At 48.4% G+C, this 17,379-nt stretch overlaps 3 protein-coding genes across 5 annotated transcripts in view; 2 read left to right on the top strand and 1 right to left on the bottom strand.

Moving 5' to 3' along the window:
- smad4b (SMAD family member 4b) overlaps positions 1-17,379 on the top strand; it is a 236,616-nt gene that overhangs the window by 1,321 nt on the left and 217,916 nt on the right. The window contains exons 3-12 of one of the 3 annotated variants that reach the window (XR_009929106.1): positions 221-395; positions 835-864; positions 1,072-1,290; positions 2,110-2,217; positions 2,319-2,366; positions 2,448-2,631; positions 2,758-2,926; positions 3,255-3,393; positions 3,791-4,015; positions 4,126-4,896. Coding sequence is in view for 2 of the 3 variants with exons in the window: in XM_062454949.1 (XP_062310933.1) it covers positions 221-395; positions 835-864; positions 1,072-1,290; positions 2,110-2,217; positions 2,319-2,366; positions 2,448-2,631; positions 2,758-2,926; positions 3,255-3,393; positions 3,791-4,002 (1,284 nt within the window). In the remaining variant the exon portion in view is untranslated. Of the gene's footprint in view, positions 1-220; positions 396-834; positions 865-1,071; positions 1,291-2,109; positions 2,218-2,318; positions 2,367-2,447; positions 2,632-2,757; positions 2,927-3,254; positions 3,394-3,790; positions 4,016-4,063; positions 5,693-17,379 lie in introns of those variants that run through there. The other 2 variants (XM_062454949.1, XM_062454948.1) reach the window with 2 other exon arrangements.
- On the bottom strand, positions 8,916-14,435 carry LOC134015122 (RNA-binding protein MEX3B). The gene is made up of 3 exons (XM_062454463.1): positions 13,710-14,435; positions 12,394-12,684; positions 8,916-11,458 (listed from the first exon to the last, which is right to left on the bottom strand). Exons 1-3 carry the CDS (start codon positions 14,245-14,247, stop codon positions 10,362-10,364), a joined length of 1,926 nt encoding a protein of 641 aa, XP_062310447.1. The 5' UTR covers positions 14,248-14,435; the 3' UTR covers positions 8,916-10,361.
- The window catches only part of stpg2 (sperm-tail PG-rich repeat containing 2), a 62,309-nt gene continuing 59,875 nt past the window's right edge, over positions 14,946-17,379 (top strand). The window contains exons 1-4 of the mRNA XM_062454049.1: positions 14,946-15,326; positions 15,520-15,629; positions 15,785-15,943; positions 16,480-16,641. Of these exons, the coding sequence (XP_062310033.1) occupies positions 15,221-15,326; positions 15,520-15,629; positions 15,785-15,943; positions 16,480-16,641 (537 nt within the window). The 5' untranslated portion in view covers positions 14,946-15,220. The remainder of the gene's footprint in view (positions 15,327-15,519; positions 15,630-15,784; positions 15,944-16,479; positions 16,642-17,379) is intronic.

The raw sequence follows: 17,379 nt of genomic DNA, 5'->3' as shown, positions 1-17,379 counted from the left end.
AAACAGTTAACATACTCTCACATACACACTGCCAAACACACACAGCCCAAACACACCGACTCCTTTTTCTCTCTGTCTCTCACACACATGCATACAAATAGTTTGAAAAATATCAACAGTTCGACCCACACGTCACAGCAGCCAATCCGTGTCCGTCGGCTGTGCTTTCTGTGACATCACTCCAGATGGTTGCGTCTCATTGGCTGTCTCCGTGTTGCAGGTGGCAGGCAGGAAGGGTTTCCCTCACGTGATCTACGCCAGACTGTGGCGTTGGCCTGACCTGCACAAGAACGAGCTCAAGCACGTCAAGTACTGCCAGTTCGCCTTCGACCTGAAATGTGACAACGTCTGTGTGAACCCATACCACTACGAGAGGGTGGTGTCTCCAGGGATCGGTGAGCGGGGTTCGGCCTCTGGGCCCCTTCAGCCCCTTGATCTGATAATGCTCTAACCCAGGGGTCTCCAACCCTGTTCCTGGAGAGCTATCTGCATGGAGGTTGTCCCTCCAACACTAATCTAGCACAGCTGATTCTAGGAACGATCATGTTGATCAGGTAACTAGTGTTGGATCAGGTCAGATAAGTGTGGTTAGAGCGAAAACCAACAGGCAGGTAGGTCTCCAGGAACATGGTTGGAGACCTCTGCTCTAAACACTAAGCTGTTCCTAGTGATGCACGACTGTCTGTACAGGGGACTGTTTACAGGAAGAGTGAACATGCAGTCTTTTTGCTCTTCCTGTCGCCTGTTTACTATGGGTGTGACGTTGATGGTGCGAGTGAGTGATGGATCCAACGTCCAATCATGTTTGTCTGTTTTTCTCTCTCTCCCCCACAGACCTATCAGGCTTGACCCTGACCAGCTCAGGTGAGTGAGGGTGGACAGGACCCTTGTGTGCTGACCGGTTGCATCTGAGACATTCTGATTGATCTCTTTCTGCCTGTTACACTCCTCTCCCCCTCTCTCTCCTCTCCTCCCTCTCTTTCTCCTCTCCCCCTCCCCTCTCCTCCCTCCCCTCTCTTTCTCTCCCCCTCCCCTCTCGCTCTTCCCCCTCCCTCCCCCCTCCCTCCCCAGTCCCCAGCACAGGTCTAATGGTGAAGGATGAGTATGACTTTGATGGTCAGCCATCGCTGCCCTCCCTGGACGGGGGTGGCAGCCTCCAGACCATCCAGCACCCCCCCTCCAGTCGCGGGGGCGCTGCCTCCGAGACCTTCAGCGCCCCCAACCTCCTGCCTCCCTCCGAGGCAGCCGCCTCATCCTCATCCTTCTCCGCCATCGGCGCCGGAACAGGAAGTAAGACCATCTGCCTTTTTTCGTTTGTGTTTTGGAACTGGATCAGAGAGAGTTGTTGTTGTTGTGGAAGCTTTGTTGAAGGAGATGTCAGAGAGATGGGATGGTATTCTAGCTGCCATTATTAGGTTCCTCCGGTAGGAGGGAACCTATTGTTATTGTTGGTATTCTTATTAGGTTCCTCCGGTAGGAGGGAACCTATTGTTATTGTTGGTATTCTTCTTATTATTTTTCTTCTCCTTGCACCCCAATATCTCAAAAAGTCCCTGGTCATAAATGTTCTAATTTGGCACATTGATACTACATCCAAGTGGGTACCCCCACACCAAATATGGGCCACATCGGACCATAGGGGGCGCCACAGGCCACGCCCAAATGTCCGATTTTCAAAGTGATGGCATTTCCACCCCATTGCTCCAATTCTTCTGAAACTTGGTGTGCATACCTCATTTTTCATGAGGAACAAAAAAGCCTCAAGGACCCATAAGGTCCGCCATTATGGATTTTCCTGTACTGCAACCTTTGTAACCTTATGCTCATGAGTTCAAATCCCCATTCAGCCTGTTGTTGGCCAAACATGAAGTAGTTTTGCTCTCTTGTTTTCCAACTCTCGATCTTCGATAGTGTACATGTTTATAATATTTTGCCATTTTGCGGAGGAACCCACATCGCTGCTTGCAGCTATATTTATTATTATTATCCTAGCTCTAAGTAGAGTTGAAATGGAGCTTATTAGAACAGGGTGATTTGAAGAATAACAGCAGCAGTAAGAATGCTAAGTACCTGGTTCAGGTTGTGATGACTGTGTATCACCCCCCCCAGATGCCCCCGCCAGCTGGAGCCGGGGCGGAGGCTTCCCCCCCAGCCTGCCCCACCACCAGAACGGACACCTGCAGCACCACCCCCCCATGCCCCACACGGGACACTACTGTGAGTCGTCTGCACCCCACCTACCCCACCCACCCCGCACCATCACATCATCATTACCTTCATCACCACCATCATCATCCTCTGCTTGTGTTCCCTCACAGGGCCTGTAAATGAACTGGCCTTCCAGTCTCCCATCTCCAACCACCCAGGTGAGGCTATAGATTACAATTATGATCTGATCTGATATATTCTACTTGTTAACGTACTCTGTGGTTGTCCGGTGTTCCCAGCCCCAGACTACTGGTGCTCCATCGCCTACTTTGAGATGGACGTGCAGGTGGGGGAGACCTTCAAGGTGCCCTCCAGCTGCCCCGTGGTGACGGTGGACGGCTACGTGGACCCCTCAGGGGGCGACCGCTTCTGCCTGGGCCAGCTCAGCAACGTGCACCGCACCGAGGCCATCGAGAGGGCCAGGTACCACACACACACACACAGAGATACACACACGCAGAGACACACACACACACACGCAGATACAAACGTACACACTGAGATACACTTGCGTTACGACCCCCCCCCCCCTTCCCCCCCTCCCACCAGGCTCCACATCGGGAAGGGCGTGCAGCTGGAGTGCAAGGGGGAGGGGGATGTGTGGGTGCGTTGCCTTAGCGACCACGCCGTGTTCGTGCAGAGCTACTACCTGGACAGGGAGGCAGGCCGCGCCCCCGGAGACGCCGTGCACAAGATCTACCCCTCAGCCTACATCAAGGTAGATCTACCCCTCAGCCTACATCAAGGTAGGAGGGAGGGGAGGGGGGAGGTAGGGAGGGGAGGGGGGAGGTAGGGAGGGGAGGGGGGAGGTAGGGAGGGGAGGGGGGAGGTAGGGAGGGGAGGACAAGAGCTACCCCTCAGCCTACATCAAGGTAAGAGGGGGACAAGGTTGAGTGAGAAAGTGAGTTCATTTGGGTGTCTGCATTATTATATATCACATTCTGACCGTGTCTGCTTGTGTGTGTATGTGTTTCTCTCCATCTCTCTCTCTGTCTCTCTATCGCTATTTCTCTCTCTCTCCCTGTCTCTCTCTGTCCCTCTCTCAGGTGTTTGACCTGCGGCAGTGCCACAGGCAGATGCAGCAGCAGGCAGCTACAGCTCAGGCTGCAGCCGCCGCTCAGGCCGCCGCCGTGGCGGGAAACATCCCCGGGCCGGGCTCCGTGGGAGGCATCGCCCCCGCCATCAGTAAGCCCCTCACACACACACACACACACACACACACACACAAGCCCCTCACACACACACACACACACACAAGCCCCTCACACACACACATGCACAGACACAAGCCCCTCACACACACACATGCACAGACACAAGCCCCTCACACACACACATGCACAGACACAAGCCCCTCACACACACACATGCACAGACACAAGCCCCTCACACACACACATGCACAGACACAAGCCCCTCACACACACACATGCACAGACACAAGCCCCTCACACACACACATGCACAGACACACACTCACTCACTAATAGACACACTTCCATAAGTATATACATACTAAGTGAATAAAATGTCAGGTAAGTTGTCAAATCTGAACATGTAACCCCCCTCTCTCTTACCCCAGGCCTGTCTGCAGCAGCGGGGATAGGAGTGGATGACCTGCGCAGGCTGTGCATCCTGAGGATGAGCTTTGTGAAGGGCTGGGGGCCGGACTACCCCCGGCAGAGCATCAAGGAGACGCCCTGCTGGATCGAGATCCACCTCCACCGGGCCCTGCAGCTGCTGGACGAGGTGCTCCACACCATGCCCATCGCCGACCCCCAGCCCCTGGACTAGCCCGACCCCTGGACTAGCCCGACCCCTGGACTAGCCTGACCCCTGGGCCCCTGGACTAGCCTGACCCCCAGCCCCTGGACTAGCCCGACCCCTGGACTAGCCCGACCCCTGGACTAGCCCGACCCCTGGACTAGCCTGACCCCCAGCCCCTGGACTAGCCTGACCCCTGGCCCCAGCCTGACCCTTGACCCCCAGCCCTAACCTCCACCCAGGCCTCTAATACACAAGACTCTCTATCCAGTATCCATCACCAAGCTGTGGTCCCTGGGTACCAACTACTGCCCTACCTCCATGAAATAAACAAACGAACCAGCTCACCCCTACAAAACACCTGGACTGACCCAACCAACTGCCCTTAACCCTCAGTCAAGCCCTGGACTTAACCACCACAGCTAGAGAGCAGGGGTGTGGGGAGTCCTCTATAGACTTGTCACCCGAGAGAGACCGGACAGGAGAGACCACTGTGTACCTACCTGCCTGTCAAGCCTTCCATGGCAACAGAGACCCCTCTGTCTAACTTCGAATGGTTCCTTCCTCTCCACGCCCATATTTAGACAAGAGGCCCCTCTTCTATCGCTGTCATGCCCTGTGATTGGTCTTTTGGTCTCTGTTTCGATCTAACCAAGACTGTGCTGTTATTCAATGCAGCACAGACCAACCAATCAGATTCTGTCTCTGAGGGAGGCAGGTTATAATTGTAGACTCAATTATGAAGTAAAATATTTACATCTCTTCCCAGCAATATTATGATACCTGTTCTGGATTTATTTTTTTCCTTCTGTGAGCGTGTGTCTGTATTTTATGTCAGGAAATTGTAATGACTTTTTACTTTAGGATTTTCTTCCTGTCATGATTTTAAATTCCGTATCACTTTTTGATATAGTCCTGACTGAGGTTTGACTATAGTCCCACTCCTGCTGTACCGAGTTTCTGATTGGCGTCGCTAGTTTCTTGTGTAAATAGTCACTGTAGTCTTTTTTTTGAAGTGCATGTGGATGTTTGCATGAAAGGTCATCTCTGCCCTGGGGTCTGCATGGGAGATAATGACATGACTTGGGGGTTCACATGGATACTGTTCCCCTAGCGACCTTTGATTTCAGTGTCGTGGCTTGAAGCATAAAATGTAGACTTTTTTTTCTCCACTAAGGAAATGGAGTGTGGATGAGATGGTGCGGTTTAATTCTTGACAGTTTGGAGCCGACCTTAGGCCCTGTTCTCCTTCTCTAATGACCCATCCTGGCTTCTTGGCATTTTTGGGGCGATCTCATCGCTGTTGGTGTTGTCGATAGAAACTCGTTAAATCTCACTTAATGTTCAATTAATTTAGCATTTTGGACATTTAAAGTCATTAATTTAGTCAACCCTGAATATGAATTATGATCAACGAAAGAGTTTGGGTATTTGTTCTGCTGTGTAAACTACACGTTCAGATATAGAGAAACTGAATCTAATGAATTGTATTTTCTTTTTTTGAGAGAACCGTTGCTGGAATTATTTTTGACAATATCCCTATTCTTACACGACTTTCTCAAGCCAACTGACATTTTTATATGACTTGCTGTTGGTTACCATAGGAGGATCATGTAGAGTATACACAAAAGGAATATCATAAAGTTGCCGGTGATTTGGACAGATGTCACATTTGACTTGTTTTTCTTATGTGAATATAATAAATCTGACTGGTATTATATTTCCGTTCCTGTCTCATATGTAGCTACTGTGATATCAACACAGTAGCTAGTAGCGTTGTCTCTTCAGCTGTGCGTCGTGTCAGGGTCACCATAGCATCCAGTGTGTCACCTGCAAACCCGGGCACTTCAGGCTGGGTCTCAGCTGTGTGGAGTCCTGCAGAGAGAAGGAAGACACACACGAACACAGTTTCTTCCACTGTAAGCTTTATGTCTCCCCTCACCGAATCCATGACCCTGTCTTCACGCCAGTCACTACGTTCTGAATGTTTGCTTTCTTGTAATTGAATGTCCTTGTACATACAAGAACATTTTCCATTTTATCCTTCCATACATCTCTTAGAAGTAAAAGAAGAATGTTGTGTTGAGCTTGCACTAAGGTTGTGTGTTTTAATTTTTTTCTTGTGATTTTACACCTTTTAAATAGTGTTGACTGATTTTTAATCAATATTACTTACGACAGGGCTTGTTAAGTATTCCAACTGTCTTTGGTTTCCAAAAGTTCTACTTGATCTACTACCTGGGTCACATAACCCCCAGGTTTCACTGTTGCAAATAATCCAGGGGGGACACGGCCCCCCCTGCCCTGGTTCTCCAGGGATTCCGGTCAACTGCAGCGGGTATCGTACCGTTCACATGGCACTCCGAGCCCGCCAGTGGCTTTACGCTCACCTGACTCTTCATCATTGGCGAACGCCTAACCCATGATGCCACAGAATCCCGGCGACAACAGACCTTTTCACCAGGTGTTTTTCAAGTTCTTTTTCCAATTTGTGCTTTAAAAATGGGCCTTCCTGGGAATCAACCTTCAACTCTATGTTACAAGACAGCCTCTCTCCTCTCTGAGCCATTGGGCCTGTTAAGATATAGTCACTGCTCTTGGGTACTTAACTGAAATGAAGACATGCACATTGAGTAGCTATATTAAAAGTTGGCGAGAATCAAACCAACCATGTTACAACTTCGAGATACCCGTAGACTCATCATTCCTGATCGCTTAACACACCACGCCACAGAATCCCGGCGATAACAGATATTTTCTCTGGCCGTCTTTCAAGTGCCTCTTCCAATCTGTACTTTAAAATTTGGCAGCAGCCTTCCTGGGAATCAAACCTTGAACCTTTCGGTTTCGAGGCAGTTTCTCTTCTCACTGAGCCATTGGGAATGTTAAGTTGCTGTCACTCTTGGGTACTTCACTGGAAGACTTGCACATTGAGCAGCTCAATTAAAACTCACATGTGGGTGGCGATCAAGCCAGCCAGCCAACTCAAAGCAGACCATTGACTTAACATTTATGACCACAGTAGCCCACCTGCCATCATGGCTGGTGAAATATGGTCACCACTCTTGGGTACTTTACTGGAATGAATAATGATTCTTGCTACTCATCACATTGAGTAGCAAGATCAATCATTCTCTCATTATTCACAGCTCCTAGTGGGCGGGGATCATACCATTCATATTGCAACTCTGAGTCAGCCATTGATTCATCACCATTCACAACCACTATGCACTTTGAGATTTGTTTCAAATGTAACATGCGTTACAAATAAAATCTATTATTATCATTATTTTGGGAGTGGATATTAAATATATATGACATCAGTTAAGAGGACTCTCCAGCTGCTCCTAACCCAAATAAAACAGTTTGAACCTGTGACATCTTGATCTGTCATCATGCTCTAACATACTGAGCTAAACCTAACTGTGAGTTGTGATTTGTGAAACACACCTGACAACCGTTTGCACTGATTGGCATTAAGATCACATGACCCCGACCACCTATCCAGATAAATGAGATCTAATGCAACAATCCCCAGGGTAGAAACAGTTACCAGATCTAGCTCTAACATTGAGTCTATGGGGAACCAAGTCCTCATAACTGACTGCTCATTTGAATGTGCCCACTAACCACCACAGGATCCCTTCACTGACAGGACTTTTCTCCAGGTGTTTTCAAGGATCAGGGATCTGGGCCCACGGATGTGTTTGGCACTACGCTCTGTGCTTGATTTGAACACAGGTTGTTGTGGTTTAGGCTCTTGTTTTCAACCCACTAAAATGTCCTTATGACATTTCGATTAAATATATGCTTACACAGTAAAGGGCTGGGTTTTGGTATGCTTATAGATGACATCTCGAACTTATTTCGGTATTACGGCAGATTGCAACCAACGTTAAGTGCATCATCCCCACCTACTGTTCGTGTGAGGTACTTCAGTAAAGACCTGAAGAATAATGTATGAATAAAATCGATGGGCTCTGAACATTACCCCAAAACATCCACATACAAAATACAGGTAAAACAAACTGGCTCCACTCAGTCCACTCCACTCAACCCCCAAAAGCATGGCCCCAGACACATTGGCTTTAAATGAAACCCTCTTTATTAAGTAACTTTAATATCAGAAAAATAAAACTCTTAATTCTCTTTACAGCAAATATATAATATCAGTGCTTTGGCCGCATCAACTTAAAAGGCCAGTTATCATAAAATATAGTTCGCTTTAAACTCGACTCAGTTTGTAGAATTTATATGCCATAAGACCTCCCTACATATACATAACAAAAGTGTAGTAAAATTAGCAAATACTTAAACTGTTGGTACAGAGTTTATAATATAATATATATATTATATATATAGGATACATTTAACCATTCTTAATTTGGTAGCATACAGACATCCACGTAGCCTCCGCTGTTCCATGTCCGACCATTTGCAGCCTACATTGCAAGTACATTATGAAAACATGCATTGACGTCTTCCTTCTCCATGACTATACAGCGGGAAATCTGGTTGATCAATACTGGTGAGACCATCTACACTACAAGCAAATAGCATCGACGATCTGAGAAACACTGCAACTACACTTCCTGGTTCTTCTCATATTAGACTAGAGAGAAATTAAAAAATAAAAATAATCTTGTTTTGTAAACATTTTTAATAATATATCTATAGATCTATATTGCTTGTATATATGAAATGTAACTTCAAGTGAAATAAAAATAAAGTTTCTGTATTTGTATATATAACCAGTCATCATCAATAATAACAATAATAACCCATACACAAATGTCAAGGTTTAACTTGAGAGATTAAGGACATACAGGAAGTCCAACAGGAAGTACTTCCTGGAGATATAAGCAGGCTGAAAACCAGCCTGGTGGACGGTGGAGGACTGACAGACAGCAGGGGGAGGGGGGGGGGAGCCTTGCCCCCCCCCCCCTCCCCCAAAACCTTCCTCCCCTCTACTTCCTGTGACGGGAGGAACCAGCCAATCGGATACGACGGTTTTCACCTGACGCAGGAGTGTGATAGGACCAGGGAATTCGAAAGAGAGAGGGGTATTGGACCATAGGGTGCTGGGTTACAACGCCCTTCTAGCCAGTTCTTCTTTCTCAATGATAAATACGCTAGGGGGAAAAGTGCACAACATGGGGACTGTGGGGGGAATCAGACAATCAGTACTCTTCGCCCAGCAGGCCCTTGTCATCAGTTGCCGAGTAGATAAAGACTAAAAGAATGACTGTGCTGGCTTGGGCACATGGGTTAAAACCTTGCACATGAGAAGGCAGCTCAAATGAAGAGTGTGTCTCTAAGTAGGCATCAGGCAATCCCTATGTCTGCTATAGGGCTGTTCACGTTCAACACAGGCTCATACTGCCCCATTCACAGTTAAAATGCCACCCCACCCAACCCTGTGTACAGGGAGGACGGGGCTAAACCAGAACTGGAGATGGCTGGAGCGTCAGCAACCGGCCACCCACCTTCAGGGGTGGAGAAGAGGACCTGGGGACAAATACTTCCAAGGTAGTTTAAGGGTGCGTTTGATCGAGCTCTCACTGTGCACTTTCGGAACCGTTCCATTGGTTGCGTCTCGCCGGGTTGATCCGAAACAAGTTCACCCCGGGTGTTTAGTGGGATGGTATCTGAAGCGGGTCTGGCCGGGTGGGGATGACCCTTCCGAGCGGATCTAACGCCCCTGTCAGACAGGCCTCTACCGGTCAGGGTGGGAATGAGGAGCTTAGGGTCGTTTGATAAAAATACAAGCTTTCTAAAAAATAAAAAAAGGCCTCTGGATTTATGTAGAGGTCTATGGTAACACACTGTGCCCATGAAACCAGTTGTGAGTTCTTTGATCAACTCAAAATGGAATTAGGCACAAGTTTACTGTAAACAGATGTTTTTTTTCACTACGTAGCAATGGAGAGCAATGACAGTAGCAAAGTGGCACATCCTGGTTCCTTGCGGAAAGCCCATCCTGTCTACTTTGAGCACACAGAGGTGAAGAGGGGGGCGATAGTCATGTCAAAACAAATGCAGCAGCCATGTTAAAAAGGGGCGCAACAAAACACAAAACTTCACAAACAACGTTTGATCCTAAGCCAGTTGAGTTCAGCTTCGACATTCAATTTTAACAGTCAAATAAATCAGATGTTTTTATAAAAAATCAAAACATTTCTGAGAATAAAATAAAATAAAATTGGTAGGTAGATTATTAATAACAAGGATTTTAGAGAATAAAAGAATAACCATAAAGAGGAGTCCCAATGCTACATGGTAGGGTCGCAGACCCCTCCACAGACCAACTAACCCACGGGGGGAGGAAGATAAGAGGCCGACAGGGGGCTCTCCTCACCCCAGTCCCCTGCTCCCTTCCTGGGCATGGCTCACAGGCTGCGCAGCCTGATGGCCTGGGTGACGTGGGCCTGGCATATGGGGCAGAGGGCGTCGGGGCTCTGGCAGATACGGGTGGCGCACTCGATGCAGAAGAGGTTGTGTCCGCACGGCACAAGGGCGGCGATGAGCTCGCTCTCCAGGCAGCGCAGGCACTCCTGACGGCCCCTGTGGGTGGAGGAAGAGGAGGAGGAGGAGGAGTCGGGGGGGGAAGAGGAGGCTCCGCTGTCGCTGGAGGAGGAGAAGGCGGGCCCGTAGGAGGGGAAGTTGTGGAGGTCAGACATGGAGGGAGGGGAGGGGGCGCTCGGGGCGGCTCTGGGGGCGGCGCTCTGGACGCGCTGGGCCAGGGGGTGCTCCAGGGCATCGGGGAAGGTGGGGGAGAGGCGGGGGGTCTCGGGGTGGCTGTCCCCCCGGGGGGGGGCAGAGGCCTGGGGGAGGGGGGGAGCCAGGGGCTTGCGGCCCTCGAATGGGGAGGGGGCCTGCTCGAACGGGCTCCACACCACCTGGGCTTGAGGGGCGGGCACGTTCAGGGAATCGAATCCGGCGGCCCCCAGCGCTGCCATGTCGTCGGCCGGGCCCAGGGGGAGCAGGGTCTCCCCGAACCAGAAGCTAGCTCCGCCCCCGGAGCTGCTGTTGCTGTTGTTGTTGTTGCTGTTGCTGTTGAAGGGGCTTGTGGGGCTGAAGTCAGCCATGCGGTTAGCCCCGCCCCCTCCGTAGAACGAGTCTGTGGAGCCGCTCCCCAGAGAGCTGGAGCTGTCGTTCCGGTACGTGGCGCTCATGCGCACGCCGCCGCCGCCCCCCGCGCTCGCTCGCTGGGCTGCCGCGTTCGCCTGTAGCCACGCCCCGCCGCAGCCCCCGGCAACCGCCGCCTCGAAGCTGACGTCGGTGCCGTTGTAGTGGAAGTCGTTGTCGTCGGCGCCGGGCACCTCCACGGAGTTCCCCGTGCGGAGGGCGATGTGTGCCTCGATCTCCTCCCGGGCGCGGTCCACGTTCTCGGGCATGCCCGACACCTCGAACACGGGCTCCTTGTCTCGGCTGGGCGTCACGATGTAGGTGTGAGTCTGCTGCTGGATACGTTTGATCGTCGCCCCTTCAGCCGACAGAATTTAAAACACAAGTTTGTTTTGGCAACAAACAGCACTAGAGTACAGTGTTACTGTGACGATGTACTACAGTACAGTGTAATCAGTGTTACTGTGACGATGTACCACAGTACAGTGTAATCAGTGTTACTGTAACGATGTACCACAGTACAGTGTAATCAGTGTTACTGTGACGATGTACCACAGTACAGTGTAATCAGTGTTACTGTGACGATGTACCACAGTACAGTGTAATCAGTGTTACTGTGACGATGTACCACAGTACAATGTAATCAGTGTTACTGTGACGATGTACCACAGTACAGTGTAATCAGTGTTACTGTAACGATGTACCACAGTACAATGTAATCAGTGTTACTGTAACGATGTACCACAGTACAATGTAATCAGTGTTACTGTAATGATGTACCACAGTACAATGTAATCAGTGTTACTGTGACGATGTACCACAGTACAATGTAATCAGTGTTACTGTAACGATGTACCACAGTACAGTGTAATCAGTGTTACTGTGACGATGTACCACAGTACAGTGTAATCAGTGTTACTGTAACGATGTACCACAGTACAGTGTAATCAGTGTTACTGTAACGATGTACCACAGTACAATGTAATCAGTGTTACTGTGACGATGTACCACAGTACAGTGTAATCAGTGTTACTGTAACGATGTACCACAGTACAGTGTAATCAGTGTTACTGTGACGATGTACCACAGTACAATGTAATCAGTGTTACTGTGACGATGTACCACAGTACAATGTAATCAGTGTTACTGTAACGATGTACCACAGTACAATGTAATCAGTGTTACTGTGACGATGTACCACAGTACAGCACATCAGTGACAACTCAATCACAGTAGTGTCCAGAACAGGGCAGCACAATCAACACAAACATCAGCAGTTCAACCAGGTCTCACCTTTCGGCCCGACCACCAGGCCCACCACTCGGTAGGGAACCCGCACCTGGATGGTGGTCTGTCCAGGGAGGCTGGGCACCCCTGGGACCCCGGGCCCGGCCGTGGTCAGTGGCCCCGCCTTGTTCCTGGAAGCCCGGATGAGGGAGAAGTGTTCGGCTGCAGAGAGGATCTCTCGCTTCGCCATGGCAACGTCCTCCTTCCTGCCCGTCACCACAAACACAGGCTGCTCGCCGCGGACAGGGGTCTTAATGTAGGTGTTGGTCTTGGCGCGTAAGGCCTTGATCTTGCAGCCTGAGACGGGGGTAACAGAAATGTCAAGGATCGAGTTTGAAGTTTGTTTGCCGTTTGTTTTCAAGTACAGGTACATAGGGATTCTTTGGTACTGCTGCTCTTGATAATTTCTTATAAATAATTCGCTAGGAAATTATCGAAATCTGTAAGAAGTTATCTAAACCTGTACGCACACTAGCCTAACTGTCTACAGCTGATTGGCTTAGCACCGCTATGCTTGTTGTGGGTTTGGGAAAGCTAGCTGCAAAACTAATTTATTTATAACACTAACTACTTTTTGTATTGTACTTTGTACTATTTGTACATTCGAGTTATTTTGTTCCAGCTCCTTTTGACAATCCCCAGCGGTGTATCAATACATAGGCTACTGTCCTTACCTTTTGGATCTAGCTACTAGACAAACAATATCAACATTATTATACAAAACATGTAACACTGAATGATCCACTGAGAACTCGCCATTACCTAACTTAAGAATAACAGTTAAGAATGTAACGATGTGTACGGGTTGTAAATTTGATAAAAGTGACATGTGAACGTGCTGATGGTGTTGATGGGACAGGGGCAGGGGTACAGGTGGAGCCGGGGAGCCCGGTGTTCAGGGGTGGCAACTAGCTAGAGTAAGCAAAGACAACATCATATGATGTTATCTAGGCGGCTACGGTTAGCTGGATGCACGGTTCCCTTAAGAGAAGGGACTTCAAAAACTTGTCAACGTTGAAATTGGTGCATTTTTTAGATTTGACCCAATTAGCTTAGCATTAGCCAGCGTTAGCCAACTCTTGCCATCTTTGTCTGAGACGGTGACGCTGACGGCAGCAACACGCTGGCTATTATGAATTACCGAGCTGGCTGTTTACACATTAACCACATGCTATAAATACCCCATTGTGTATCAACAACGTCAAAAGTGATATTGTTCGTTTCTTAAGGCACTGACAAGACATCTAAAACGTTGCGATGGTGTTACAGCGAAGTTTAGCAGCTAGCGAAAACAACAGTTTGCTAGCTGTTCCCTTACTCACCCTGTCTGCCAACAATCTCTGCAACATGTTCCGAACTGGGCACACCGACACACTCCGTTGTATTAACACTCTTTCTCCGAATGAGCAAGGGCGGATCGACTTCATACCCGGGCTCTCCGTATACCGTCTTTAAAATCATCATCCCGGTAGCCGGTTGCAGCGAGTCATCGCTGAGTTCATCGTTGTATAACAGCACTGTTTCGGGCGTCTCCATCCCCGCTGTCATAACCGAGCCCAGTCCCGAGACTTGGGCCTGCGCGAGAAGCGTGTTGGTACCGTTTTCTTCCAGAACACCTTCATCGGTCCTCTCCTCGTCCTCCCCCGTCGGTGCCGTTTGATGGCGCGGTATCGGCTGGAGGTCCAGCACCGTACCAAGGAGGCTGAAATGCGAGACAGACCGTTGATGGGAGAGGGTGTCGGTCTGTTCAGTGTGACTGTGCGTACCTGGATCATCGAGGCCTATGCCGGTGAATCCGTGCACAACCAGTGGCGGGAGCTCCGACTCCTCTGTCTCCAACAAAGTCGTGCTACTTGGCATTATCAGCAGTCTGCCGAGGAAATGCGTCGCAATGGAGGATCTAAATAAATATTTGGTTGTGAACTAGGACTTGTGTGAAAAGTTGCCGAGGCGCCAGCGGTGTTGGAAATGTGCGCTTGTTGTGTTTAGTCCTCATGCAGGCTCCGGATCTCTTTTGTCTCCTCAATAGCTTCCAACACGGCGAAACACAAGACTCTCGCGAGATCGCCCAAGACGCGTCGTCGAGAGCAACAGAAGAGCGCAAATCTGTGCATTCAATCCGAACATAACCAGAATTAGGCTGTCATATCTTATAAACATCTCGTACGGTTTGACTGATAAGACCATTTTAAAGATGTTCAAGGTTTGATAGTTGGCTATTCATAATATGGTGTCACGCATCATCATGTTGAACTTTTTTCAGAATGGAGAATCCCTTATGCAAATCAAAACACACTTGTTGTAAACTCGGTCAACTGAAGGACGGTTTCTGGACTCGTCTAAAGTGATAAATGTTTGTCAAGGTCTTTCCAATTAAATGATCTTTCTCAGATAATATAAACAAGGGAGTTTCAATAATGACTTTTGGGTGAATAAACATTTTCTTGTGCACAACCATCATGTAACCACTAGATGGCAACATTTCCCTACACAACAGGGCACGGCCTTTTATTGCAATATTCTATAATAAACCCAGGGCAATGATTATGTGCCAACAATATAAAGACAGTTTTCAGCAGTGTGTCATAACTTACTGCTAGCCTACCGGTTTATTGCATATCCCAGGACCAGAACGTACCTGCGTTATGAATTCTAATTCTACGGATGTAACGCGACACCACAGTCGCCTGTGTCCAAGCAACAGCGCACAAAAACATTAGCGGAGCGCAGCGTAGAGTTCTTGACTGAAGGAATTTAAACCCAATCCATTTCTTTTTTAAGTATGACGCCGAGGAACAATTAGTTGCTTCACATATAGGTTTCTCGAGCTAAAATGTATGGGCGCGCTCCTAGAGTAATCTACCTGCCGTTAGGTAGCACGTCACCTGGAGTTGGTCCAGGATCCTACGATGCGCATGAACAGAAACATAAGAAATCGGGTAGGCTATGAAAGATCATTACCAGTATGCTATCAGATTAATATGATATCCTAAATGCTGAATTTACGCAGAGGAATAGCATACATCTCGGTCCACGTTTACCCAAAATGTAGGCATATTGCATCCTAGCTGATTGCTTATAGGCCTAAATAGATAATCAAATTAATGTGGATTCTTGGGTATCGCTTTGCAGATTGCTATGCCCCGTTCCTGTCACTCTCTAACAGAGAGTCCATATTCACCAAGTCCGACAATGAAATATCATTGCCTGGACCTGGACAATACGACAGCCCCCTTCCCAAAGTAAGTATCCTGTCAGAGCCTATGAATTGTTACTTACGCACACACAGACTCCTTGACCTTCAGAGAATAAATCTAGGCTACTTCAATCTACACGCTCCCACAAAGTGTCTCTCTTGGGACTTCCCAACCCAAGTTATGAACTCAATGGTTTCCAGGGCAACATCCTAGGTGGTCAGAGTCTTCAGAACCGCTCCAGGCGTTTTGAGGAGGTAGTATCGGTGGTACCGGGCCCCGGGGCTTACGACGTCCTCCCGCGCCGCGGAAACCCCGCTCGGGCCGAGAGCGTACCGCCAGGGGGTAGGAGCCAAAGGGAGGTAATATTTTCGTCCCATCATGAATGTTTCAAAACTGCGTTTAGAATGTATGTCTGTATGCTGGCGTGTATGTACCAGGGATGAGAAGTAACCAAGTACAAATACCATATAAATATATACAGTAGGCTATATATAAATATTTGTGCATTTTTTTATTTGTAAAAAGTTTTGAATGTTTCTCAGGAATATTTTTGAAAAAAAGTTTCGCAAAACAGTTTGCATCATTGATGAGTACCCAATGAGGACTCTACTATACTCTATTGTACTTTGCTCTGCTCTACTTTACTCAGTTTTTGGCTTCTCTGTTCTCCTCTTCGCTCTCCTTTCACTGTGTGTGGAAAAAATATTTTCCAAAAAAGTTTCGAAAGGTTGAAAAAATAATTTCGAAAAAAGTTTCGAAAAGGTTAAAAAAATATTTTTGAAAAAGCTTTCGAAAGGTTGAAAACTTCTACTTGAGTGAAGGGTGTGTGTACTTTTGCCATCTCTGGTATTTACTCATGTTGTGTGTGTCATCATGCTGTGTGTGTGTCCTACAGAGTGTGAGTAAGCGTCTGAAGTTTGTGGTGCAGCCAGACATCCCGTCCATCCCTTCCCCCGGACAGGCTCTGGGATACGAGGAGACCAGCCGGGGCCTGCTCTGCCGACACACAGCCCCGCCCCAGGACCACACCCTAGGACCCGCCTTCTACACGCCTGCGGTGAGCAGAGAGGCACACATGCATACACACATGCATACACACACATGCAAATATGCAAGCCCATGTACACGTACACACACTCATGCATGCACTAACAACGTGCACATTTAATAATGGGAGGGAGTCAGGTGGCTGAGCGGTGAGGGAATCAGGCTAGTAATCCGAAGGTTGCCAGTTCGATTCCCGGTCATGCCAACTGACGTTGTGTCCTTGGGCAAGGCACTTCACCCTACTTGCCTCGGGGGGAAATGTCCCTGTACTTACTGTAAGTCGCTCTGGATAAGAGCATCTGCTAAATGTAAATGTAAATAATGTTATGTTACTTTGATTTATCACAGAGAATGGTCATTTTACCACGAGTGTGTGTGTATATGCGCAAGTGCATATGCTTGTGTGTGAGTGTGTGTGTGTGTGTCCCTACTGTGTGTGAGAGCAGGCTCCATTAGCAGCAGCACATCGAATGCACCAGTGGCCCTCTTCATTTGCTCTGAATCTATTTCCATAGCTAATGACTGCAGCTCCACCACCGAAAAGCCACCAAGCACCTTGTTCATCCATTTTCCATGTCAACAAAGTGCCCCATTAGTAATTATTCGTCAAGTTGTATTACGATATTCACTTAGAATAATGCAGAGTGTGCCCGCCTGGGCTTCAATTAAGTCATCTTTCATCTGTTAATGACCAGAGGAGTCAACAGAGTCCTTGAGCACTGAGGAGGTCCACACTCTTTCCCACAGG

The sequence above is a fragment of the Osmerus eperlanus genome, chromosome 28 (genome assembly GCF_963692335.1).
Source record: "Osmerus eperlanus chromosome 28, fOsmEpe2.1, whole genome shotgun sequence".
Classification (NCBI taxonomy): domain Eukaryota; kingdom Metazoa; phylum Chordata; class Actinopteri; order Osmeriformes; family Osmeridae; genus Osmerus; species Osmerus eperlanus.
The sequence above is the reverse complement of the archived record's forward strand: the minus strand, read 5'-3'. Positions and strand labels throughout refer to the sequence as shown.